The 25,854-nt window shown below is 26.5% G+C and overlaps 1 protein-coding gene across 2 annotated transcripts; it reads right to left on the bottom strand.

The window, feature by feature from the left end:
• LOC145841877 (ubiquitin-like modifier-activating enzyme 1) lies at nt 1-25,447 on the bottom strand. 2 transcript variants are annotated; one of them, XM_082949168.1, is made up of 22 exons: nt 25,395-25,447; nt 14,487-14,613; nt 14,217-14,266; nt 11,675-11,843; nt 10,936-11,070; nt 10,371-10,571; nt 10,150-10,236; nt 9,397-9,543; nt 7,894-8,043; nt 6,874-7,050; nt 6,483-6,581; nt 5,851-6,108; nt 5,184-5,349; nt 4,380-4,576; nt 3,573-3,779; nt 3,184-3,312; nt 2,958-3,105; nt 2,638-2,774; nt 1,364-1,543; nt 1,003-1,107; nt 713-930; nt 1-426 (listed from the first exon to the last, which is right to left on the bottom strand). In XM_082949168.1, the coding sequence occupies exons 2-22, from the start codon at nt 14,598-14,600 to the stop codon at nt 288-290; spliced, it is 3,213 nt and encodes a 1,070-aa protein (XP_082805294.1). In that variant the 5' UTR covers nt 14,601-14,613; nt 25,395-25,447; the 3' UTR covers nt 1-287. The 2 variants fall into 2 exon arrangements, with proteins under 2 accessions (XP_082805294.1, XP_082805296.1); XM_082949170.1 differs by having other exon boundaries at nt 14,487-14,603; nt 25,395-25,409.
• Between the last annotated feature and the right edge of the window lie 407 nt (nt 25,448-25,854).

Below are 25,854 nucleotides of genomic sequence, written 5' to 3'. Positions count from 1 at the left end.
GATACACAAAGTTTATTGATAAATTACAAACGAAAAATAAGAAGTGAAAGTTTTAAATTATTAACTGGGGTTGTACTCTTGCTTATTTGTCAAAAAATCTAGTTTATATAACTGAAACAATCTATTTACATACCAACTTAAGATTTCAGTATTACCTATCAAAAAGTAAACAACAAATTCAAATTGAAACGCAAAGCTCCTCCAAAGAGAACCAATAATTACAAGCGACACAACAAAAAGTACAAACTTTCACGTAAATATATATTATTATCAACTAAATAAATCAATTAACGACGGAAAACGTATCTGACGTAGGGGACGTCGACGTCCTCTCCATCCTCGTCGTTGCAGCAAATTTCCACTGTGAGCGCTTTCACGTGGCTGCCGTGCTTCTTCTTCGACACCTTCTCCACCACCTCGCTGAACCTGACGTTTTTGTATACGTTTGATTGCATTTTTGCTTCCTTGACTTTTCTGATTTGGAGAGACAAGAAACAAGACAACAAATTTACTTTGGTGGAAAAAGTCACCGTGCAAATATTTATTATTATTTTATAACACTTTTAATGAGTTGCACAAATTTATTGCTGTAAGCGGAGTGTTGTAGTTTTTTTTTGTATCAACTAAAATTGTCTAATATTTAAAAGTGACTGTAAACCTGGTACTACTATATATTTTTATTTGAAATTGTTCAACATAAATTCAAACATACTTTGCATTCATTCGATCTTCCCTGGCCTTCTTGCTCATGAAAAACGAGTAAATCATGCTGACTCCGGAAGACAGCATGGTCACCTCCAGCTTGTGAGTTTTCTCGAAATAGTCGATGAACTCCTGCAGGGTCATCTCCTCCTGATTGTGCTTCGCCAGCTCCTTTGAAGTGCCGTCCACGTCGAAACGATCCCAGCTGGACCACTCGATGTCGTAGTACTGAAGAAAAAATATGTATAAAAAAATTCTTAATCTAATTTTCTACTTGTTTTTAATGCAACAGTAACTAACTTTGTTTTTAGGCGCGGCGATGGGCTCAGAAAATCCGAAGAAAGGTAAGGCTAGGTTGATGAAGCCGTTCTTGTAATGGTCGAGCTTGTTGAGACCAGCTACCAACTGTGAAAATTATTAGTTGGATAACTTTTACTTACTTGTATTAAAATTCTCAATTCAAGAAATTTTTATACAACAAACGTATTTGAATTTTTTTTCAAATGTAAACCGTTGATGTAAAACTTAAATATATTCATAATATAAAAAATTATGATAAGGATATTTGAACTATCCATTTAAAACAATTGTTCTAGATAAAACGCTTTAACTTTTTCATTTAATATATACAAAATTTAGTTAAGATGCAATATGAACAAACCTTGTACATTTCCAAGCTGACCAGTCCGGCGACAAGAGCTGTGGTGGTTGCGATAGCGGGGATTATTTTTCCTGCAATCAGCTTGCTCCTGTGGCGGTCTGCCGGCTCGATGTCGTAATTTTCCGCCCTCAAATTTGAGGTGGCCACGATGAAGTCCATGTGGAAGTTCGTGTCGTCGTCCTGTAATGATTTGATTTTAAGACATAATTGAACTGTAGTTATTTAGTATTTTTAAAACAACCGGGATTTAAATAGATGCCAGAGATCAAACTAAAATTTAAATTTTAAGTTAAAGAAATTCTTCCAATACTAAATTGTACACATTCATACCGGATGAAAACTAGACTGAAATAACTTGATTTTAATTTTTTTTTTTGTGTTTTTGAATAAATTTTTCAACAAATTAAGAAAGCTGGAATGAAAGAGAAGGATTCGATGTACCTTTTCTTTTATAAAACTCTGTTTTAAAAGCACTTAAGATGAAATAATTCGTAGAACAAATCTCAGAACTAGGTTCGATTTATGCTTAAAATCTGAAACAACTTATAAAAAAAATTAGAGTCTTCATGTTGTTATTTTTATTAACCTTGTAATCATCTAATAAAAACGAATTTTAAGTTTTTGGTACCTGTTTTTAAACAATTTTAATATTTTATGGTGATGCAGAGCATTTTAACTATACTTGTAAATAATATATACTAAAAATCTACAATAATCAAATTACTACTTGCTTATTTATATACAAAAAGTACTAATAATATTTTGTTATCATAACAAACACGGTACTTCTATTTTAAATAGATTTACTAGGACTTTTCATAATAAATTAAATTAAACAGCTAGCGCAAATCCATTTCCTTTTTTTACCGCTTGATCAGCGATTATCAAACTGGGGTAAAATTACCCTTAAAGGTAAATTCCCTTGCTTTAGGGGGTAAATTTTCTTTATTACATGTTATGTAAATTTTTGTTTACTTATTGTATTTGTAGTTTATTAGTAAGTGTTTAATTGTTATTTTTTAAAGTTAATTTAACTGTTTAATTATTATTATTTTTTGTATTTAATAAGCATAAAGTTCAAAAAATCTAGGTTTTTTCCTCAAAATTAAAAACCATTTTGTAAGTTAAGGGGAAATTTTGGTTATTATCTTCCAAAAAGGAGTAAATAAAAAAAAAATCAAGAACCGCTGCACTAAATAGTTGTACCTTCCGCTTTATCTAAAAGCTTTGATACCATAACACCTGCACAAATTGTAAACTTTATAACAACAAACCTTTTCAAAGTCAGCAGGTTCCATAGTGAAGCTACCGAATGTGTTGGGTGCCGGAGTTTCTTCTTTCAAACGTTGAACTTTCTCATCGTCATTCTCCTCTACTTGGTTCTGTGCCTGCGCTTCGGCGTCGTTTGCAGCTGCAATTTTCAATTTATTTAACTAAAAATATTTTCCGATTAAAACATGACAAAAATATTTTTTTACAAAAACTTGCACTTAAGTTTTTTTTTTTGAAAATAAGTCATCTATCAAATGAATTCATAATGTTTATTTTGGTTTAAGTTTTCCCGCCGTGTATATTTAATTATCTGAATACTCACCTATTTTGACATTCTTTTTTGGCACAAATTCTTTGATGTTCATAGAATTGACGACCTTCTTCATTTGTTCTCGGTCGGTGTGACCCTGCATTTTGTACATGAAAGCGAACATGTTGGATGTGGATTCAATGTAGTCCATGTGTAAAGACTGTTGAGAAAAATTTATTAGTTATTTCAAGTACTAGCTTATTTTTATTATTAACTATTTTTTTGCAAATTTACTTACGTTTTCAGTGTTGAAAACGATGGGATGGGGGCAGCGTTTGGGTCCTGACCAGAAAAGAGCGCCGCTGTCGGTTGTCTGATCGGCGGGAAAGTTGTACAAAAGTTGTTTGACGTTGTTGTGGTATAATTGCTGTGTAAAAGGTTTTCATTAGAAAATACTTTCTAGTTATAATTTCAGAAAAAACTTCAAAATACAAGTTGAAATATTTTTTTCATAAATTAAGAAAACTTAATGTTAAATATAAATTAAAACCTTTTTTAATTATAAGATATAATGATGTTATAACATCCAATTAGAACTAATTAAACCATACATTATAATAAAAATAATGTTACTAACTACTTAAATATTCTAATTAATTACTAAATATGAATGTTATTATAACGTACTTGGAAGCGCATGCGAGCGAACTTTATGCAATCGTCAAAACTTTTTGGTTTGTTTTGCACCAAATAATCTTGGATGGTTTGCATCGTGTTCATCGGTTCGCTTCCTTTCAGTCCTTCGAGGTATTTGTCGAAACTGGGATCTGTGATGTACTGGTTACACGAATCAGCAGTGTTTTTGAACAAACCTTCGAACTCGTCACGGGCCCACTATAATTTGTTACAAATATTATAAATATGTACGTTTCCTTTTATGTTTAATATTTAGTTTTTGTTGGTAGTTGAATTTAAAAATAGCTTAATTCTTTTTGATTTGTTGTTCATTTCAATAAATTTCTAAATAAACTTAGAATAGCCATCAAAATTTATTGTAGATATTTAAATAATATTAGTATACCATCATAAGCTATTAATTTTAAAATCAGAAAGATTTTTGGTCGTTTTGAACTACAGCAAAGTTTAGCTACGATGTATTAAAATTGCTATTAAAGTTGCTATTAGAATTAAGTTTTTAAAATTTAAGTAAATTTTAACTTCAGATATTTTAAATGTTAAGCTTTTAGTTTTGCTACATAGTTCTTTAGAAATGCAAAATATTTTATAATTTCAGAGTTGTATGTCTTGAAGCTTTACACAAAGTATTGCTTAAAATTAATCAGTACAACAACTGTAAAAACAGAATTGAATGTAGTTGTTCTGATCATTGTTTCTAACAATTTAAAAAAAGAAAAACTAAATTTACAATCTAAGTAAGACATTTTGACTTATCTTGTGTTATATGCTACATGACTCGAACAATCTAAAACAAACCTGCAAAGTGTGTTCAATAGCATTTGGGAAGTTTTTCAACGTGCAAATGGGGATGGACTTCTCTGGAGGATCGTGTGATTGTGAGTAAGACTCGCTGAGGTATGGAAGGACGACCTGAACGTTTCCTTTGGTGCCTAGAGTACCGGACTCCAGCAGTGGAATGCGGTAGTAGACACATCTTCTATCCATGTATTGACCTTTTTGAAAATGTTAATATTAAATTATATGAAAAATAATTAATTAAATAGTTATTTCATTTATAATATTTTTTCTACCGCTCACCTTTTTAAATATATTAATAATACTTAATGATTTTAAACCTTTATAATAACTACATTTATTATTTAAGTTCTACGTGAACTTTTTAAATGTTATTGTTAAAAAATTACATATTTATAATAAATTAACTGTGCTTTAGAATTAATTTTAAGGTCAAATTTTTTTGTTATTATCCTCATAATTTCTTATTTAATTTTGAATTTCGGTACATTACAGTTTAAGCTTGAAATTACAAAATAAAAATCTTAGTATAATGTTAATCACTGTTATGCTCAACTACACTTGATCTTAGTAGTGCTTAATTGAGTGAACAAAAAAAAAACCGTGAAACACTTGCAAAACAAAGTACTTCAGTTTGAAAAAAAAATCAGTTTATATTTATAAGACAACTTATATTTATTAACTATAAATTTACAAAACTTTAGACGCGTTTCAATCTACACTTTTACCATTATTTTAAGAACCATTTTTAAAGGTTGGTTAAGAGCATAGCAAAACTTTCAACAAAACTTAAGTGAGACTAACGGGCATTCACGTTGTCCAAGGCATTTGCAACTCCGTTGAGTTTTTGAAAGAAATCATCGTTGTAAACTTTTTCGGTTTCTTCTCCAACTCTGTCTTGGAAGGGGGTGATTCGAGCGAGAGGGTTCATCACTTTTACCGCTGCTGCAGCGCAATCAGACTTCATTTTCTAAAATAAAATGTGTTAAGTTGTTAACTATATGACGACTTTAGTTTGGCTAAAAATACTTTTTTTAATTTTGTTTAAATTAAATTGTAGCTTAATTCAACTTAACATGAAGTTAAGACATAATAAAAAGTTAACTGTTTTGTAACAGAGCAATAAGTAAACTTCAAGAACTAATAACAAAAGAACTTTTACATGTGTTTTTGCAAAACATTAATTTCTTTCAGTAGTGTGCAGACTTTATTTTGTAAACTTTTAAACTAATTTATTCAGTTTTTGCTAAATCTAGTAATCATTCAAAATCACAATTAATTTTGAGTTGTATAATTTATATTTTACCCACAAACTAATCAGTTATTTATAAAGACGTTGAATCAACAAAATTTTAAGTAAGTCTACCAATCTACTTGTCAATCAAATAAATCGTTAAACGATTCAACAATATATCCGCTAAAGTATAATTTAGTTCATCCAGAACTGACAAATATTTCAAGAACTACAAACCTGCACGTCGCGGGGACGGAACAAGAACTGCCTGTTCAAGTTGCTTTTCTCGATGGTGTCCATGTCGGTCACGTAAATCCTTCCGCCGTCCTCACTATCATCAGCGTTCAGCTTGCACCCCAATCCCATCATGGTGAAGTTCTTGAGCAGCTCGCAGCCGATGGCGCCGGCGCCCACCACGAACCACCGCTGATCGGACATCTTCTTCTGGAATTCAGGCCCGAACACCGCTTCCTGGCCCGCGTACCTCGAAGGTTTCTGTTGATGGTATTTGATTTTGTTATATTTAACATACTTTATATAGTTTAAGCGACGGTCATTTAAGTAGTGAAATTGTGCGCTTTTAAGTTAAACAGAGATATATATTGGAGGCAAATGCTTCCATTGATTATGTTTAAGTTATCATAAATAGTTATTACTAAATTGTTGAACAGAAATAAATCTACACACATATAATGAAAAAATACGATTATTCATGGGTATGAAATTACATTATTACAGAAGTCAAAAAAATTTATAAAAACAAAAATACATTTGACTCTATGTATGTTTATTATTTGTAGTAAACTAACAGATATTTACAAAAAAAAGATGAGTATACAAGTATAGTTAAAATTGTTAACAATACTCACAATTTCAGAAGCAAATGGTGCCATACCATCAGCATCTAGGCACTCAAATGCATCAAAGTACATGAACTGTTTGATTGGCATAAACTTTCCACTGCAAGCCTGTAAGAAAATTAGTAATAAAAAATTTACTTACATATAAGTCAAATATATAGCTCCTGACGAATATTTATTCAACTTATGCTTAAAACCTAGCTACAATGCAACTACTTATTTTAAAATAAACACCAAAAAGTTTATTGAAACATTTTACTAAATTTAAGTTACTTTGAATACAATATATTCTTACTAATTGTAATAATTGAGGTGATACAAGAATACTATACAAATCTAATTCATACAGAAAGAGTTGGTAAAATTTAATTCTAAATTTAGTAAATGTTTTTCAACGAACCTTCATAACTTCCTGGGCAACAATTCCTCCAGCAAATCCTTGCATGGGGCACAAGTCACCGCGTGCGGTGTAAGAGAACTTCTTGAAAAGATCTTCATTCAAACTTTCTTGGCGAGTTGCCTCTTCAAGTTGGCTGTTCACAGTTTTTGCTACCTCAAAAAACTTGGCTGCGTCTTCCTGCGGGTTTTTATTTAATAGAGATTAACTCCAGATTAAACATTATCTTTTTTAGATCATAGTATAACTAAATTTTTTAAACGTTTTTATTATCTACTTACTTAAAACAATTTTTGGGTAGAGACTGCCCAAATAAACATTTTATGTTATATATAATACTTGAAAATTGTTGCATCAAATAAAGCACATATTTTAACTTTTTTTTCAGTTCAATATAATTTTTTTATTTAATTGTATTATGTAATTAAATTAAACTCTTTTATATAACTACAAAGTATTGAGTTATATAAAAATTTGTGTAATAGAAATAAAACATCGATTCATAATTTCTTTATGAGTGTTCATGGTTAAAATGTTGTGAAAAATGAACAACTTATATATATGTATAAAATATATAATTATATATAATTAACTAGTTTTTATTAAAACTTTCATGCTTTTTTAGTAAACAAATTGTTTAATTTGAAATATATAACTGTTAAAAATTTAAAACCTATAAGTTATCGTTTATATTTGTTTAAAGCAGGAACAAATGACGAAAAGTGATGAAACATTATGTCAACAAAGCAGACAAAAAACTATTTTTAGCAATTTATTTCACTTGAATTACAATAAAATTTTAGACATCTTAATTAAAAGGTAAGCTTATTTTAAACTTTTGGTTTTCTTCTTAAGTTTGACTTGTAATTCATAACATAAATTATACAATTTTTTTTTTATTAAATATAATTTTAAGGAAAGAAGTGTGCTACTTTAAGCAAATAAGATTTTTTGTTTAAAAAGCTTTGTTTTTTAATGTTACAAGACAATTTAAAACCAAATTTTAAAACAAAAACAACTTACCTGGTTACGAGTGCGGGGCAGCTGACCGTTGTTTGCTTTGCGAAACTCGTGAAGTGCCAAAAATGCCACGTGGAATTGACCTGGTCGGTCAAACTTGGCGAAATCTGTTACTACAAACTCCGGCTGCTGGTAAGCGTCTGACAGGTTTTTCTGTTTTTAAATGGTTAAGTTTTATGAATACTTCAAAGTGACACTTTGAAACTTAAATAGCTCAATTAAATGCTAAAAATTTTATTTTTCTTTCTATTTTGAATAATTAAAAGAAATTTAATAAATTGTCCCGATTCATATGTCGATATAATTGCAAAATTTTGTAAGCATGTCCGCTTTAACAACTTACTTCTAACAATATATATCAAACGTGTATACTAAGTTATTTTAAGCGAATATTTAAATTAGTAAAATAGCCCCATACTTATAATATATAACTGCGGTGAATGTAATTAGCGCCTAAATAAAAAAAAATAATTTAATTACTTAAAGCTTTAACATAGTTTTTACACTACTTTTAATGTTATGTAAAATCAATACTTGGTTTATTTTGAAATTAATTATTAGTTGTTTGAATTTAGTTAATTATTTTATTTAAACTTAGTATTCAATTACTATTTTTAAAACCGTTCAACTTTTTAATACATTAAAACCTCACTAGCACTGATACAACTTGTCTTTAAGTTTTTTTTTTGATATCTAGTTTTGTAAATTAACGACATGTTCAAGTTCTGAAAGATTGCCGGTAATCTTTTTTCTATTAACTTGATAATCGTTTTCTGAGCTTTAAAACAAAATTAAGTATGGAGTATTTTTGCTCACTGAAATTAACCTGCTCAACTGATGAATAAAGATATTACAACTTAAACTTTATAACCTTACACTACAGTAAAATTTTATTCAAGTGATAACTATTTTATTAATCTAAATTCTAAATAAACAGTTGCAAAGCATGTACCATAAATTTAAAAATATAATTATTTCAATTTATTAAATCTAACTAAGTAGCTATGTATGATCTTAAATCATTTGATTAACAAAAAAAATTGTTTTAAATGTTTAATAAAAAGTTTGTAATATCCTAAAACTTTTATTATTTATATTTATCAGATTTAGGTTATATCTAATCAAATTTTAAATTTAAAGAAATCAAGGTGAAATTTAGAGTTTGTAATAATTACATTTTGATAACTTCATATTTATTTCTTGTAAGTTCATTTTCAATTTAAATTTTTTATGATCTACACACACTTTATTTTATGAAAGATGAGTTTAAGTATTATAATTTATTTAGCAAATGCTAACACAGGAGATAAATCAACTGGAGTTTTGTATTAATCGTAAGTATTAAGCATCTAAATGAATCTTAATTTTATTGAAATAGTAAAGTAACTATTAGATTACTTTTGATATCTAATAGTAAGTTGTTGATACTTAAAACGTTCTTTTAAAGCTTCCAAAGTAATGTATATAAAAGTATATAAAAACTCTGATTATTTTTTTTTAACTTACAAAAGCAATCTTTTGTGGCATTTTAACTTGTGTTGCTACTCCACCTCTCACATAAGGAGTCATGTCTGCAACACTTCCAATGCTGAATGTGTAAGGTCCCAACACCTTTATTTCGCGTGGTTCCGAATCATTCAGTCCATTCATTCCCTATACAGTATAATATTAATACTGAGAAACTTGATTTGTTTTATTTAATTAAAAATTGTACAAAATCTAATGAGAGATAAAAATATAATCTTTAAATAAATCATACAAAAATATTGCTATACCGCTATATGTAGATATGTAATTTTAACTTTTAACTACTACAAAACATTTAGCTCGTTATCTAATTTAACAAATTGTTTACAAGCTTTTTTTTAGTTATAATTGTTTAGATATAATGACTTGCATCTTCAGATGTTGAACTTTAGCCTTTCATAAAATATGTTTACTGTTTTTTTTTTAAATCACAAAAATATCAGCTTTTTGTTGACTCTTTTTAGGGTTTAATATAAATTATCTAGTTCGTTTAAAAATAGGCAAGTTTATACAGTATCAAGCATGTAACATTTTCTTCTTAGATTAGCAGTTTAGTTTTGTATGAAATACTTTTCAAACACATTCAAGAGTTTTGCTTAAAATGAGGCTATAACTTAACACTTCTGTTTTACTTTATACAAAACTACCAAGGTGTATAAAAAGCTTTAAATATCTATTGCTTACACGCACTTGCAATCAAAAATTACTATACTTAACAAAAAATTATCAAACCTGGACTTCTTGAAATTTAATGAAATCTCCATTTTCAAAACCATGACGATGTTCATCCAAACATGCCACTACTCCTTCACCTTGCTCCTGTAAAAATTTCACCAACATTATAAAAAATTAACCAACTTAAAATTGTGCAGTTGTAAATACTTTCATGCGAAATATAATACCCATATGATGATTTATGATTTTTATGTATCATCAATACTGTTAGAACTTACATTGACAGTTATGCCAGAAACCATGACGCTGAGAGGCTGTTCACCGTTGGTGTCGACCACAACGAATTCTGGACCGAAGCCGCAGAAAATTTGGGAGCAGAGGCCTTTGGTGTCAGCAACTATCATGAGCTTGTTGTTGTTGTGAGCATACTTGCTAATTCTTTGTTGTTCATCAAAACTTGAATTTGTCAGGACAATTACCTATAATTTAGTCTTTGTTTAGTAGAAGCTAAACCAGCTAAGTTTATTATAAGAGAAAATTGATTATAAGCCATTAAGTTTTATCTCTAACTTAATTAAAAAATTTAAGTATATTGAATACTAACATTAGATGCGTAAAAAAACTTTATTATATTTTTTAAGTTAACTTACTCTTTCAAATTGAAAATAAGGTTGTTATATACTGAATTTAACAACCAAGTTCTAACTTAAATTATAAATTTGCTTTTTTTTAACCGTCTTTAGTAATAATATGAGTAAATTTAACTTAGTATTATGTTATTTACATCCTCCAACTCCTGGACTAAACTAGTAAAAATTAATATAAATCAATTTTATGCATTACCTTGAACTGAGACAAGAAATCTTCTGAAAGATCTCCAGCGTATGACTTTACTAAGACGTAAGGATTTAGCTCGCTAATGTGAGAAGCAGAAACTTCAGCTCTGTTCTTTCCTACTGATTCTTCATTTAGAAAGTACTGGAGACAAAATTTTAGTTAAATTAATTGAATAATTTAAAAGTCTTTTTTCATAGTATAAATTAATATCAAAAAGTAAAAACTTCAAGTTAGTTACTTTCTTTTAGTTTGAAAGATCAACTAATGTTTAACTAGTTAATTTAATAACTTGCTGATTATTTGATACTACTTCAATACATCAAATTTTATAAGAATAAAGTACTTTTACCTTTAAGCTTAAATGAAGATTAACTTGCAAAAAATTATACATATCACTTTAATTGTACTCTATTTGATTTAGGCAAAACAATATCATTCAAATATATTTGAATTTTTATACAACAAAATCATGTATACGAAAAAAAAAATTGTTTTTTTTATAATTTCAATAAAATTACGTTGATATAAAGTTTAATCAGTTTTTCAACCAGCTATCGTCTAAGTAAAACATGAGAAAGGATATAATTACTCATTATTATAGCTATGCATAATTTGGTGATAATAATTAGATATAACACACAATAAATACAACACTTATAATTTTTTTTGTAAATAACTTTATTTACAGCAATTTAATGAGACATTAATTAAGCGCAAATACCATACAAAAAAGTTCCAAACAAACCTGCGAGCTCAAATTCTCCATTTGGACTGATTCTGTGTCGTGAACAGTTACGGACTTGACTCCGCCGAGCACCACGTTTTTAGCAATTTCAACTCCGAGGCCGGACATGCCGCTGACGAGCACGTTTGATGCTCCCATGCGCTTCATTGCTTCGTGGCCCAACACGTACCTTCAATAACAATTGTGTTTTAAAAATTTTTATATATATTTAAAATCGTATAAACTCAGAAGGCTTTTTTGCATGGTATCATTAGTGAAGTATTAAATAAATGGACTTGGGAATAGTTTACTGTTACATATTGTCTACTCTTGTTTCAACTTTTATAACAATATTTTTGGATATACAATTTTCTAAGAGTCTTTTTAATTGATTCAACTATAACGTAAAAATTACCAACGATAATTTTTTAATCAATTCTTCTAGTTACATTTTAAAAATGTTTATTAACAAAAAACACAATGATTATTTTAATTTATTCTTATTTTAAAATTATAAGTTTTTTGTGGCATAGGGGGGGGGGGGTTTATTTAACTTTTGAGATATTGAAAATTTTATAAAAAGTTTCAGATACAAACGTATGGACCGCAAATTTTTCGGGGTCATATTTCTTTGAAATTTAAAAATTACTTAAACCCTATCTTCTCCTTCATTTTTTGAGCTAGGGACCTCAAACTTTCAGGAAACGTTCCTTTTATAGTATACAAGACTTAGAATGTTGGAATTTAAAAAATTCAAAAAAAATAGGTGGTTTATTTCTTTTTAATAAAACAGTTATTTTTCAAAATTTTAAAAACCCTGCATTCAATCTTTTTAAATTTAATAATACACTTTCTGTATAAATTTGAAGAAGATTGCTTAAAAAATAAAGAAGAGATAGATTTTTAGTGAAATAGTCTTTTTTCGCAGTTATAGTTTGTGCCTTCCATTGGGAACTTATTGAGGTCATCAACTTTGATCTCTCATATCTCAAAAAATACTAGTATTTCTTTCAAGCGGTTTAAATTGTCTGGTAGCTCAGATAAAACTCTATAAAACAAGATCAACTTGTAAAACTCAAGGTGGACCCCCCTATGCCCTTTAAATAGCTTTCAATATCATTTTAGCTCATACATACTTCATCAAGTGTTTTCTGATTATTTTTATTAAACAAACTTATTAGTTGTAACTTGTAAGTTATATTTTCTTGTTCAACTTTTAGTAGCATTTAATACAATCTTTTTATTCTAGTTTGTCTTGATAATTCTACACAAATATTGAATGTAAATTTACTTGTTTTATATTCTAAAATATTTATTTTCTAGTTTACAACAATACTTTCAATTTCAAACAGCTTTAAATGTATTTTTCAGAACTATTTGGTTAGTAATATTTCTTTTATATATAAATAATATAATAATTTAGGGTGAAACATTATACTGCAGCTTATGTAATGTTTTAGTATAAAAACTTCAAAAAACTTGAATAGTTATCTGTGCGTTAGGTTTATTACAAAATAATGAGCAAATACAAAACTATAATAAAAATGATAGATCTAGAATTGATCATTAAATAGTTATTTTTTTAAAAAGTTTTAGGAATAAAAAATAGCCTTAGATTTAAAATATCGAGTCAAATTTTCTGAACTATTGAGGTGAACAAAAAAAAAAGAAAAAAAAAAATAGTTCTTTAATCTTAAAATTACAAGTATAAGTTTATAGAGAACAAATTTTTTCAAAAAAAGCTTGAGTGAAATTAAAATTTTAGCAATAGTTTTGAATTATTTGAAGGATAATTGAGAATTAGTAACAAAATTCAGAATATTTTAGTGGAAAAACTTAGTTGTATCTTGTTAATACTATAGATCCTAAGGCATGAATGAAGTAGTTGACAAATAATAATACCTTTTATTATTCCTGAGTAATGAAAAACTATTTTGTGATTTACAAATTTTTCATCTCATCAAATTTGAAAACTATAAGAATTCTAAATCACTTATTAAAATCAACCAGATAAACAGAACTATACATAAATAAATCTTGTAAATAAATTATCACTCAAGGCGAACAGGCTTGTTTTTAGAAGTTATTGAAAATTTGGAAAATTTAAAATGAACAGACCATTTGTTTTTTTTAAGTATGTCTAAGATAATGTTCGAACATATGACTTCAAATACTCATTATAATTGATAAGTTATAATTGATACTTTAACTCGATAATCAATAAGTTAAAACGATAGTAAAAACAATTAGAGACTAAATATGTCATTAAACACAAAACATCTTCAGTATTACTTAAAATAAATTTAGACATAAACTTAATTTAAGTCTTTACAAAAACATTTGAAGCAGCATTTCCAATGAAGCCATATAACAGTTTTTTTTTAATTGTTTTCAAACCCTTTTTCACCATATTTTTTAATTAATTATATACATATGTAAAAAGGTTTCGAACTAAGACTGATAAATATAAAAAAAGTTACTTAAAACAAACTTTCCAGTTATTCATCTTCAAAATATAATTTTATAATAGTTTATATTTAATGTAGTTTATAATTAAACTTACAATTGACGAGAGTAAAGACCTTCATCAATTTTATTTGTTCCATTTTCAGTCTGCAGAAAGAATTTTTTTTTTTTCAAACTCAAATAAAATAAATTTTGTTGTTTCATAAAATGCTTTAAGTAAGATAAATCAATTGTCTGTGGGTAAAAACCAAGTTCTATTTCTAAATAAGCTAACTTTTTTTTTAATTTAAATTCACTATACATATACAATTAAAAATAAATAAAGTTATTTGTTAAATTACAGAAATAATTACAAATTCTTACTAACTTTTACCATTTTATTAGAAGATTCGTGTGAATTAGTTGAAGATTCTATTTTTCTCTTTTTAGACTCAGGTGAACTTGTTGGAAATGGATGTTTCTTTTCAGTCACAGATGACATTGACTACAAAAGTCTAAAAATTAGTTCAACGCATAGTAAAAAAAAAAAAAAAGCAAGTAAAAACTCATAAACAAATGTTATTTTTTCAAAATTTATTAAAGTTAAAATATTCAGTTTAAAATAATAAAATTATTATATTTATGTCAAGGTTACACAAACATTGTTAATTTATTAGCTAAATATATTAGATTTCATTCTTTCAACTTAATTATTTTTAAAAACTAAGTTGTTTATTATTCAAAGAAAAAAAATCATAATTTAAATCATAGATTAAAATTGTAGACAAAAATCTTTTTAATTTAATATTACTTCAACTTAAAGTAAACTATGAGCTTCATTTTTTGTGTTTCTTTAAAAATAATAAGTTTTTAACAGCTGACAACTACCAATTGTCTTTTCCAGGAAAATAAATCCAAACTCAAACAATAAGTGGTAACTAAAAATAAAAAAAATCTGTATCATTTTAATCTAGGACTGTTTTGGACATTTATATAGCTTCAATTTCTAAAAAAAAACTTTAGCTCCTGCTTATACAGTCTAAATTTCTATTTAAGGTTAAAGCCATAGGGCGCGTGATTCATGTTTCTACAAGTTGATCTTATTTTATGAGTTTTTTCTAAGCTTCAAGATGCTTTTTATCTTTTTAAAAAAATTGAATTATTTTTTGAGATATGACAAGTCAATATGGGAGCGCATAATAGGTTCCTTATGAGAAGGGAAAACTAAAAAAGCAAAAAAAGACTATTTCATTTAAAATCTATCTCCTACATTTTTCAAACAAACTTCAAACTTTTACAGTCTAATCTTTATAGAATAACAAAAAAAATTTTCCTTAGGACTTTAAAAAAAATTTAGTAAAAAAAATTTTTTTAAGACTTTTCTTTAGTTTTTGTCACAAAACTTTTATTTTCTCAAATTATTAAAATAAGCAATGTTTTTCATTAGTAAATTTTTAATATAAAATAAAGAGATAGATTTTTGGTGTTTTTTAAAATTTCCAAGAAAATTGACCCTGAAAAAATTGCGTCTATATGTTTGTATCAGAAACTTTTTACAAAAACTAAATTATCTCAAAAGTTAAATGATATATTTGAATTCTATAAAAACTGGCTTGTAGTTTGTACTCAAAGCTTTCATAAAGAAGCAAAAATTACTTTTTGTAAAATTTTTGTAAACCCCTATGGCCTTAAACAATGGAATATAAAAACTTCCTTTATATACAGTGGTGTTTTTATCAACATGCTAAACAAATTTTTGCAAATATTTTGTACCATTTATAAACAATAGCTTTTTTTTATCTAGCATACTTGTATTACTAAAACGGAAGTAAAAATTATAAATATTTTAACTTTCTTGTAAAAAAATATACATAATACTATTTTTTGGAAGCAAAAACTTTTCTCATTTAAATCCTCAACTTTTATCATCTACAATTGCACAGTAACCAATATAGTGGTAATTGTGCTTTATAATTATTATTTTTTGATTACACATAAATTAGTTATGCTTAAATAAACTTGGTATAAGAAGCTTAACTTATTGTATATCTCTAAAATATAACAAGCTCATATGGTTTCTTATGTTGCAAAAAAAAACTTTATAATATATCACGTTATATCGTTATTTATCTCATTTATAACAAAAAATATTAATTTATAACAAGTTTAAAACAAGAAAGTTATACTTTTATTTACTACATTTTAATAATTGCATTGTTTTAATAATGTTTCATTTAAAAAGTCCTTTTAGTTTATTGATGTTTATATACATTAACATATATTTAATACTTGAAATATTTTGAGTACATCAAATACATCAACAACCAAAAAATTTCAATACTACAACTGGCAAAAAAATCCATCAAACCTTAATATTGAGAAAATAAACAAAAACAGTATTCAATTTTAAATAGAGGCACAAATTAAAGAGCTTTTACTTAGTTTGAAAAATTGGTAATTAAAAAAGCTTTATTTTTCCTTTTTTTAATGTTAACTTTATTTATTATCCACAACATTAACTATGTGACAATACTATACAATGAATATTTAGAGCATTTGAGGGTCAACCTTGAATTTTTTATTAAGTTAATCTTACTTTGTATTTTAAATGCTTAAAAAAATTCAAATTAACTTATGAAATATAAGCAATAAAAGATAGTGTACTTTATAGGTTTCTTATAGTAGGTGCAAACCAAAAACGCAAACAAAACTATTTCATCAAAAAATCTATCTTCTCCTGTGTTTTATTATTTATCTTTTTTAGTTTTCACATAATGTCCATTACTAAATTTTTTATAGATTTAATGCAGATTTTTTTTCTATTTTGAAATACAGAACTTTATTTTTTTTAAAACCAGCCATATTTTTTTTATGTCCAGTTTTTATTTTTTAATATTTTTTAGATTGCAACATTTAGTCTTTAAAACTATAAAAGGAATATTTCCTGAAAGTTAGACGTCTCTAGATAAAAAAAAAATGCAGAAGATAGATTCTTTGTGATTTTTAATATTTCTAATAAAATTTACCATGACAATTTGCTGTTCATACATTAGTATAAGAAACTTTAAACAAAAATTACAATATCTCAAAAGTAAAACATTATTTTCAACTTCTATAAAAGCTGGCTTGTAGTTTATACTTGAAGCCTTCATATAGAGCCCATGTTATTATTGTAAAAAAATAATTATAGACTTTAGGTCCTGCTGCATGTTTTGTCTGGTAAAAAATTACTTTTTTACAACTTAACTGCATATAAATAAAAATTATTGTATCTAATTAGTAGGATGGCAAATAGTTTATATGCTAATTATGCCAATTTAGGACTTTTATGATTTCAAACCCACAATATAAAAATTCTAACCTTAAAAAAAGATTCATGAGCTAATTCATACAACAGAAGTTTAGATTAGAATGTTAAGAGTTAGAGATTAAGTGTAAATATTTTGCTATTTTAGCTTTTAGAACATAAAAATTTATTGATAAAAACATTGATAAATACATTGATAAAAACTGATTGTCCGAAACCAAAACTTAATTAAAAACCTACATAATTAAAATATTTAGATTAATTTTTAGAGAGGGCTGAATAAATGTAATCAATTTAAGTTCAAGTAGGTTTTTTATTATTTAAATATTAAATGGCCAGAACTATTGTTGGCCTTATATGAAAAAGTATTTGTTATAAAAATTTCTAATTGGGAAATTTATTTATCTTGATTCTTGAAACAAACTTAAGTGGTTTTAGAATTTATGTTCTAATAAAAAACTGAATTTAAAAATATTATTGAAAGTTTTTGAAAATTTTCAAGATTTATTGTTTTTTACATACGTTTTTCTGAACTATTTAACTAGCTAAGTTAGCTGTAGTGTATAAAACCCTCTATACCAGGGTTTCCCAAAGTGGACCAAATGGCCCCCTAGGGGGCCATGACAGATACTCAGGGGCCACAAGCAGCAAGGGGGGAAGAGGGGGGCCATGAGCAGTAAAGGATCCACAGGGGGGGCATGAGCCCATAACTTGAAACTTACACTAGATATTTTTGAGTTGCAGATGAAGAGCAAAAAAAGGTCTTATGTGTATTTTATGGTAGTTTAGAAACTTACACTAGATATTTTTGAGTTGCAGACAAAGAGCAAAATAAATAAAAAAGGTCCTTGGTGTTTTTTATCGTAGTTTATGAGTAATCTTGTTGAAGGGGGCCATTGCTTTTTCAATTTCTTTAATGGGGGCCATTTGCAAAAAAGTTTGGGAAACCCTGCTCTATACTAAACTTTTTGTTATAGACTAAGACTATAGGTCCTGCATCCAGCTTTGCTTGAGAATGCATTTTGTTTAACTAAAAGCACTTAAATGAAAATAACCTAAGATTTATTGTTTTTCACAATATTTTTTTTTGCTGAACTTTTAACTAGCTTGAGTTAGCCAGTGCGTGTGGCAACTCTGCTAACTTATATTGAAAATACTAGGCCTTTCATCAACTATAGACTTTAGGTTCTGTTACAATCTTTGCTTGACACAAAATGAATTTAAAATAACTTGACCTACTTCCTTATACATTAATTTTATTTTCTTGGTACTTATAAGCCAAATTAGTTTGTTAGTGTTAGTACCAATAAAATATGTTTTTCAAACTAATTAGATTAAGTATTCATAATTATAAACCCACTTTACAAAAAAATAATCATTACTCTTACCATACCATAGATCTTAAATTTCGAATGTGAAGAGTTAGAGATAGGATACAAAAATACTAGTGATAAAACTTATAAAAAATTATTTTATTTAATCAATAACAATGTACTATATTTAACTTAATTTATTAACAATCTTTAAAAGGAAAATTTAATTTATATTTTAGAGAGAGTTGACTCCATATAATCAAAACAAAAATAGAAAACTATTTTTAATTAAGCCTCAACTGACCAGGGATACCTTCTACAATTTAGGTAAATATTGTGATTATTTTAACTTATAAGATTAAAAATAATTTTTAAAGAAAATGTCAAATTTGGAAATTAGTTCATTTTGATATGACAAAAAACTCCCATAATTTATTTGGTAATAAAAAAAACTGACTTAAGAGTAGTAGTGCAATTTATGTAAAAATTGTCAAGATTTGTTGCTTTTTACATAAGGCTTTCTGAACTTTATTAATTAGCTTGTATAAACTATATATGTAGCATATTAAATTTAACCATACTAGGTTAAATCTCTTTTTCAACAATATATTATATGTCTTTTTACCAGTTTTTCTGATAGGCAATAACTTTTTAAGAACTTAATTGTATTTAAATAAAATTTTATTTCATTAAATAAGCCAAATTACTCCATAAGTGCTGCTTATGCCCATAAGTTTTTTATCTATTTGGATAAATGATACAAATTTAAAAAAATTTAAAGTTGTTAATTTAGTTTATCTTAACACAGACTCAAACTCACAGAATTCATTTTATTATAAATTCAACTTTAAATGATGTTAAGAATAGTAATTAATGAATAGCTTATACAGTGCTAATTCACTTATCTGTACAGTTTCAGTCAGGAAGAAAATTAAAAAATTTAACTCAAACATTTTTGTGTGATACATACAAATTTATAATTTTTACACTATAAGAAAACTTATGTGTTTTATAAACTCTGCAATTTAATCCATTGTTATGATGTAATAATACTACTAGAAAGCTTACATACAAACTTGTTTAAAACTTTTTTAGTTATCAAAACCCTTTATTTGTGAAGTACCTGCAGTTATTTTTATTTTGTTTAAACAACACTATTTAAAACTTGACTATAAGTTTTTTGTTACAACTTTTTTTTTATCTGGTAATTGATTTAATTTCAAGTTTTTTTTAGAAAATGAATGTATGACAGTTCTTTCATGTTTCATTTTTAATTCAAACTATATTACAAAAAAAAGTTAATTCAAACACTTTTTTTTCTAGATAAGGTGCATGACAATATTCTTTATTTTTAATAGAAGTTTGACACACTCAACATATCGAGTTTTAAAAATGGAGAAGAAATCAAAAAAAAAGAAGTTGCACTAACCATTGAAAATAAACTAGAAGTTTATAAAATAGTAAAAATAATGTACTCAAGTCTATCATAATGAAGCAGTTTAGCATAGGCAGGTCAACTTTGTAGACATTTTGAAAAGTAGAGTTTAAAGCAGAACAGGAGGAGCTGGGTTTAATTAAACCCACCAAAACAAACAAAAATAAGAGGGAGGCTGGTTTGACAAGCTGGACAGGACCCTTTATACCTGGTTTTGTCAGGAACATGAGAAGAGTAGTTCAATAACTGTTCCATAATTCATAGAAAAGGCCTGAGTTACCTGATTAAATTTAGGGTGAACCTTCTAGGTCATTTTTAGCAAGCACAGGGTTTCAGTATGGTTTTAGCAAAATGTTTGACTTTAGAAATCTCTAAATATGCCATGAAAATTAAGTTAAAATACCTTATCTGCTGAAGTATTTATTAATTAATGAATTTATTGGCATGACAGAAGGCTACTCCAAACATCAAACTTTTAATCATGATGAAACTAGATAATACTTTGCATCAGTAAACAACCGGCCAGATGGAATAAAGAAGGCAAAAGACATGATAAAAATAAATGCATGTGTAAATGCAAGTGGAACAATAAAGCTATCTTTACTCTTCTTAAGTCTAAATTCCGCGTTGCTTTTGCAATCTTAACAAAGAGGCACTGCCAGTTGTCTACCAAAATCAAACAATACCTGGGTAAACCATGATAATTTTAAAGATTGGTTTTTTAACAGTTTTGTTGTGATGAACACTTGGACAAACAAGGTATTGTTTCACTATTTTCCGGTAAATATAAAAAACAGACTGATGAGGAGGTTGCAGACAAAAATGATGATCAATATACACCAAAATGCCCATACATTCACAGTGAAGCAATGCAGAAAAAAAACGAGTTTTTAGCTTATTATCAGTGTCAGTAAGAAGCCAGAAAAAGTTTTACAACTTATTAAATCCCATGAGTTTTGCTACTATTATAATAATCCCAGGGATGCCAAATGTTTGAAGTAAATATTCTCCAGGTTTTAAAAATTTCTTCTAGATTTTTTAAATTACACGCTTTGGGGTCTATTTCTAGTTTAAATTTAATTTTAACGTAAAAAACTGTGTTAAATAGTATAATGACATAGAAACAACATCTTAAAGCTTCTTTAAAAGTTTTTTTATATTTACTTTATAAATAGATGATTAAAAACTTTATTTACATAATAGAATTTTTAAATCAAATCAAGTTTTACTATTTAACATATAAAAATTGTTTTAAATTCCAGGTTTATTAGTTATTTTTGTTCAAAACTCCAGGTTTTTTTTTCAAAATTTTTCAAATTCCAAGTTTTTTCAGTCTGAATTGTTGAAAATCAGGTTTTTCCACGTTTCCAGGTTTCTTGGTAACCTTGTTATCCAGAAAATGTTGATCAAAACATTTTTACAAAAAAATCTTTCCCAACATGTCCTGATAAGTAAACAAGTACTGTACAACATGATTAAGAAAATGAAGCTCAAAAATATGTGAACAGGAAAGATTTACTGCTTTTTTTAATAATAAGTACTTATTACAATCTAAAAAGTTTTCAGATATTCAGTTTTGTTATTATAAAGTTCTTAATACTAGGAGCTTTGTTAACTACATACAAAAATTATAAACAGGGTTGCCACTCTATAATTAGAACTAAAACATATACTGTTCAGTTCAGATTTATTGTGGTTTTAATATTTTTAAGATGCTGATAATTACTATTTTTGGCTTGTATATCCTCAACTTTATTTTCAAATCACCAACAATTTCTTCTTATATTTATCTTGAAAAAAAAACAGATTAAAAAGTACTGGTGTTTTATTAAGTAGAACTAGGCAAAAATCTTTATCCAAAAAATTTAAATTTATACCTAAAATTTAACAACAATTAAACGGTAGAACATAAGAAAACTACAAAATATACAAGTATTTAGAATTGAATCAATAACAACTCTTTCAATTTGTAACAATAAACTATTCTAAATTAAAAAAAAAATCTTTCAACTGGTATAAGTAGCATAAAACACTGGCCTACATACAATACAATCCTGAGGAAAATTGCAAAACAAAAATCAACTACTAAATTTTTCTTTTCTTCAGTTTACACATAAATATTTCAATTTTTTTTTTCTAGGTTGAAACGATATTTTATACTTTTTAAGTTAAAATGTATAATAGTAGTGTTATGTTCTATGAAAAAAATATTGATAGTTTTAATGACATGATTAGTTTTTCTACCACAAATAACAACAAGTGTTTAAAAACATATGTATCAGTAAGTATCAAGCTAAAAAGCATAAAGGAATTGATTACAATTTTACCAGCATTTTAGTATGTTACCTAGCTTATTGTAATTTATTTCTATTTATATTAGAATCAAACAAAATTAAAATTAACTAAAATAGTGTGTTAGTTTCAAGGGCATAGAGGAGGGGGGTTAAACACTACTTTTCAAACTTAGTCTTATCTTTTACATAATTAGATAAGCTACTTGTTACTTCTTACTGCTTGTTAAAATTAAAGGTAAATTAAGAGAAGTAAGAAATCAAAGTTAGAGCCTTCAATAGGTTTTTTATGGGAGGCACAAACTAAAAAGGCAAAAATTGCTTATTTCACTAAAAATTTATCTCCTCCTTGAGTTTCCAAGGTTGCAACTTGTTTTTACAAAAATTTTTCCAGGTTTTTCAAATTTCTTCGGGGTTTTTAAAAGTATACATTTTTGGGTCTATTTTTAGTTTATAATTTAAATTAAGTTAAGAAACTGTGTTAAATAGTATAAAAAGATTGAAAAGATACTGTAAAGCGACTTAAAATGTATTTCTAAATGAAAATTTTTTGGTGATAACAAAAATTTCTCATGTATATGATAAATTTTTTGAGTCAAACCAAAATTTTACTACTGAACATGTTAAAATTCTTAAAAATTCCAGGTTTATCCAGGTTTTTTTTTTAAGGGCATAGGGGGGGGTAAACACCCTTTTTTGGTTTTTTATTTTATTTTATATAGTTTTTACTAAGCTACAAGATGCTTTTTACAGATTTAAAAAATTCAAAATATTTTTTGAGATATAGCCGGTCAAAGTCGGAGGCAACAATAGGATCCTTATGGGAGGCGCAAACTAAAACGGCAAATAACTAGAAATTACTAAAAATCTATCTCCTCCTAGGTTTTTTGAGATAACTACCTCAAACTTTCAGGAAATGTTCCTTGCAGTATTTAGAAAATTCTGTCGGAACAGAATTTGAAAAAATTAAAAAATAAAAATTTTATAACAAAAAAACAAAAAAAAAACTGTTTTTTTTGTTTATTTTTTATAAAATTTTTTTATTTTTTATTTTTTTTAAAATTCCTTCCGACAGAATTTTCTAAATATATCAAGGAACATTTCCTGAAAGTTTAAAGTAGTTATCTCAAAAAATGTAGGAGAAGATAGATTTTTAGTGAAATAGTCTATTTTTGCCGTTTTAGTTTGCGCCTCCCATAAGGATCCTATTGTTGCCTCCGACTTTGACCGGCTATATCTCAAAAATTATTTTGAATTTTTTAAATCTGTAAAAAGCATCTTGTAGCTTAGTAAAAACTATATAAAATAAGATAAAAAACCAAAAAAGGGTGTTTACCCCCCCCTATGCCCTTAATTTCTTAAATTCCATGTTTTTTCCAGGTTTTTTTTGCCTAAGTTATCAAATTCCAGGTTTTTCCAGGATTCCAGGTAAGATGGCAACCCTAAATTTTGAGTAGTTGTTTTTTTATATTTTTGAGAGTATTCTTTAATAAATTCAAAACAACTTGAAGAAAACAATTATTTAAATTCTTGTAAAAAATAAATTTTATAAAAATTAAACAAAAAAGTTTTTTTTTTTCAAAATTTGGTCATAAATTTTTTTATGATTCTTTTTCAAAAATCCAATTCTTACAAGTTGTTTGTAGTATTGAATACTACATTTCTTAAAATGAATTAAATTGCTTAAAAGTGTATGAGGAGCTTGATTTTTAGTAAATTTTTGAAAAGAAAATTTGGAGAAAATTGGCTTTGAAAATTTTTGATTCCATATGGTTGTATAGGAATTTTTTTACAAAACTTATTATATCTAAAAAATTAATTGATTTTTTTCTGTTAAATATGAAGTATCTTATAGTATATTCTCTCAAGCTTTGAATTAGTGCTAGTGTTAATTTTTGTTTAAAAAAAAAAGTTTAGACACCCCTACGCCCTTAGATTTCACAGGGTTGCCAAATGTTTTTGGCTAATTTTCTCAAGGTTTTCAAAATTTTCTCTAGGTTTTTATAACTACACATTTTTTGGGTCTATTTTGAGTTTAAAGTCAAGTTTAAGGTAAAAAACAGAGTTAAATAGTATAAAAACATTGTTAAGATACTGTTAAGCTACTTCAAATGTGTTTTTAAATAAAAAAATTTTTGATGACAGCAAAAAATTATATCTGTATATAATTAGATATTATATATTATTTTATATATTTTATGTGTCAAATCAAAAATTTTCTACTTAACATGTAAAAATTATTTAAAACTTTAGGTTTTTCCAGGTTTTTTAGTGATTTTTGTTAAAAATTTCAGATTTGTTTTTGTTTCAAAGTTTTTTGGCAACCCTGTTACAAGTATAAAATGAAGTATAATTTTACTTTGCAAGCTCAGTTAATACAATGTTAATAATTAAATTGGCATGATCAGATTAGAGCATTAAATGCATTGAGTGTTTAAAAAGTATATAAAGAAATTTACAATGCTGAAATAAATTTAATTTTCTTTTATAAATTTTACAACCAAACATTTGGTAGTTAGTATATTTAAATCCTAGAGTGATAAAACTAGACTTTAGATTACATGCAAAATAAACAGAGTTAATGATAACATTTGAAAATAATTAATCAATAGTAAGTTAAGTTCAAATTGTTATTTATCTTGAAATTGAAAATTACTACTTATTTACACCTAGTATAAGATCAAACAAATAAAATTTACAATTTTAAAACTTAATATATGGCTTATGAATTTGAATAATTACTAATGCATAAAAATGTTATTAAAACAAGACTAAAATGTTTAACTTATTTTATTTTTATTTTATGAGCTGTTACTGCTATCTTAGAAGCAACTTGAATTGAACTACTGTAAATGTTAACAAGCTAAACTTGGGTCAAAGTCTACTTATCTAAAAAAGTATATTGCACAATAAATTTCTGTTTGAAAAACTATTCACTAAAAAAACATACCTTGTGTTACACCAGACAGACAACAGTAAAATAGTTATAATTTTCGAATATTTTTTAAAACCAAAATCTATTGATGATTAAGCTGATTTGTTCTATCACATAAAGCCATAATAGTCATTCATATAGGTTGTGGTGGTAACATCTAAACTTTTGTTCTGATTGTTTGTTGCTAAAGTTTTTTGCTTTATTTATCACAAAAATTGTGCAGTTTTTTTTTTTGACTAAAATATTCCTAAAATTTCAAATTTAACTTTTTTTTTTATTATAAGTTAAAATATCAACGCTATCGACGAAAAAAGCTATAGGTATCGTAAATAGAAAAAAAAAATATGTAAAGAACATGTAACAATATAGGCAATAACAAACACAGTAATGCAACAAATAATATTTTGATTAATAAACAACATATAAAAAATTGATTGCACAAAATTTTAATTTTTTTTTTTTGCTTCAGTTTCTT

The sequence above is a fragment of the Thalia democratica genome, chromosome 8, assembly GCF_965202585.1.
Source record: "Thalia democratica chromosome 8, ktThaDemo2.hap1.1, whole genome shotgun sequence".
Classification (NCBI taxonomy): Eukaryota; Metazoa; Chordata; class Thaliacea; order Salpida; family Salpidae; genus Thalia; species Thalia democratica.
Note: the sequence above shows the minus strand (reverse complement) of the source record. Positions and strands in the feature narration are given on the sequence as shown.

Coding starts and splice junctions, on each gene's coding strand:
- LOC145841877 (XM_082949168.1), bottom strand. CDS start 14,600: ATGTCATCTGTGACTGAAAAGAAACATCCATTTCCAACAAGTTCACCT. Junction 11,071..11,674: donor TGGAGAATTTGAGCTCGCAG/GTTTGTTTGGAA, acceptor TTTTGTCTCCAG/TACTTTCTAAATGAAGAATC. Junction 4,577..5,183: donor CTTGGACAACGTGAATGCCC/GTTAGTCTCACT, acceptor ATTTTCAAAAAG/GTCAATACATGGATAGAAGA.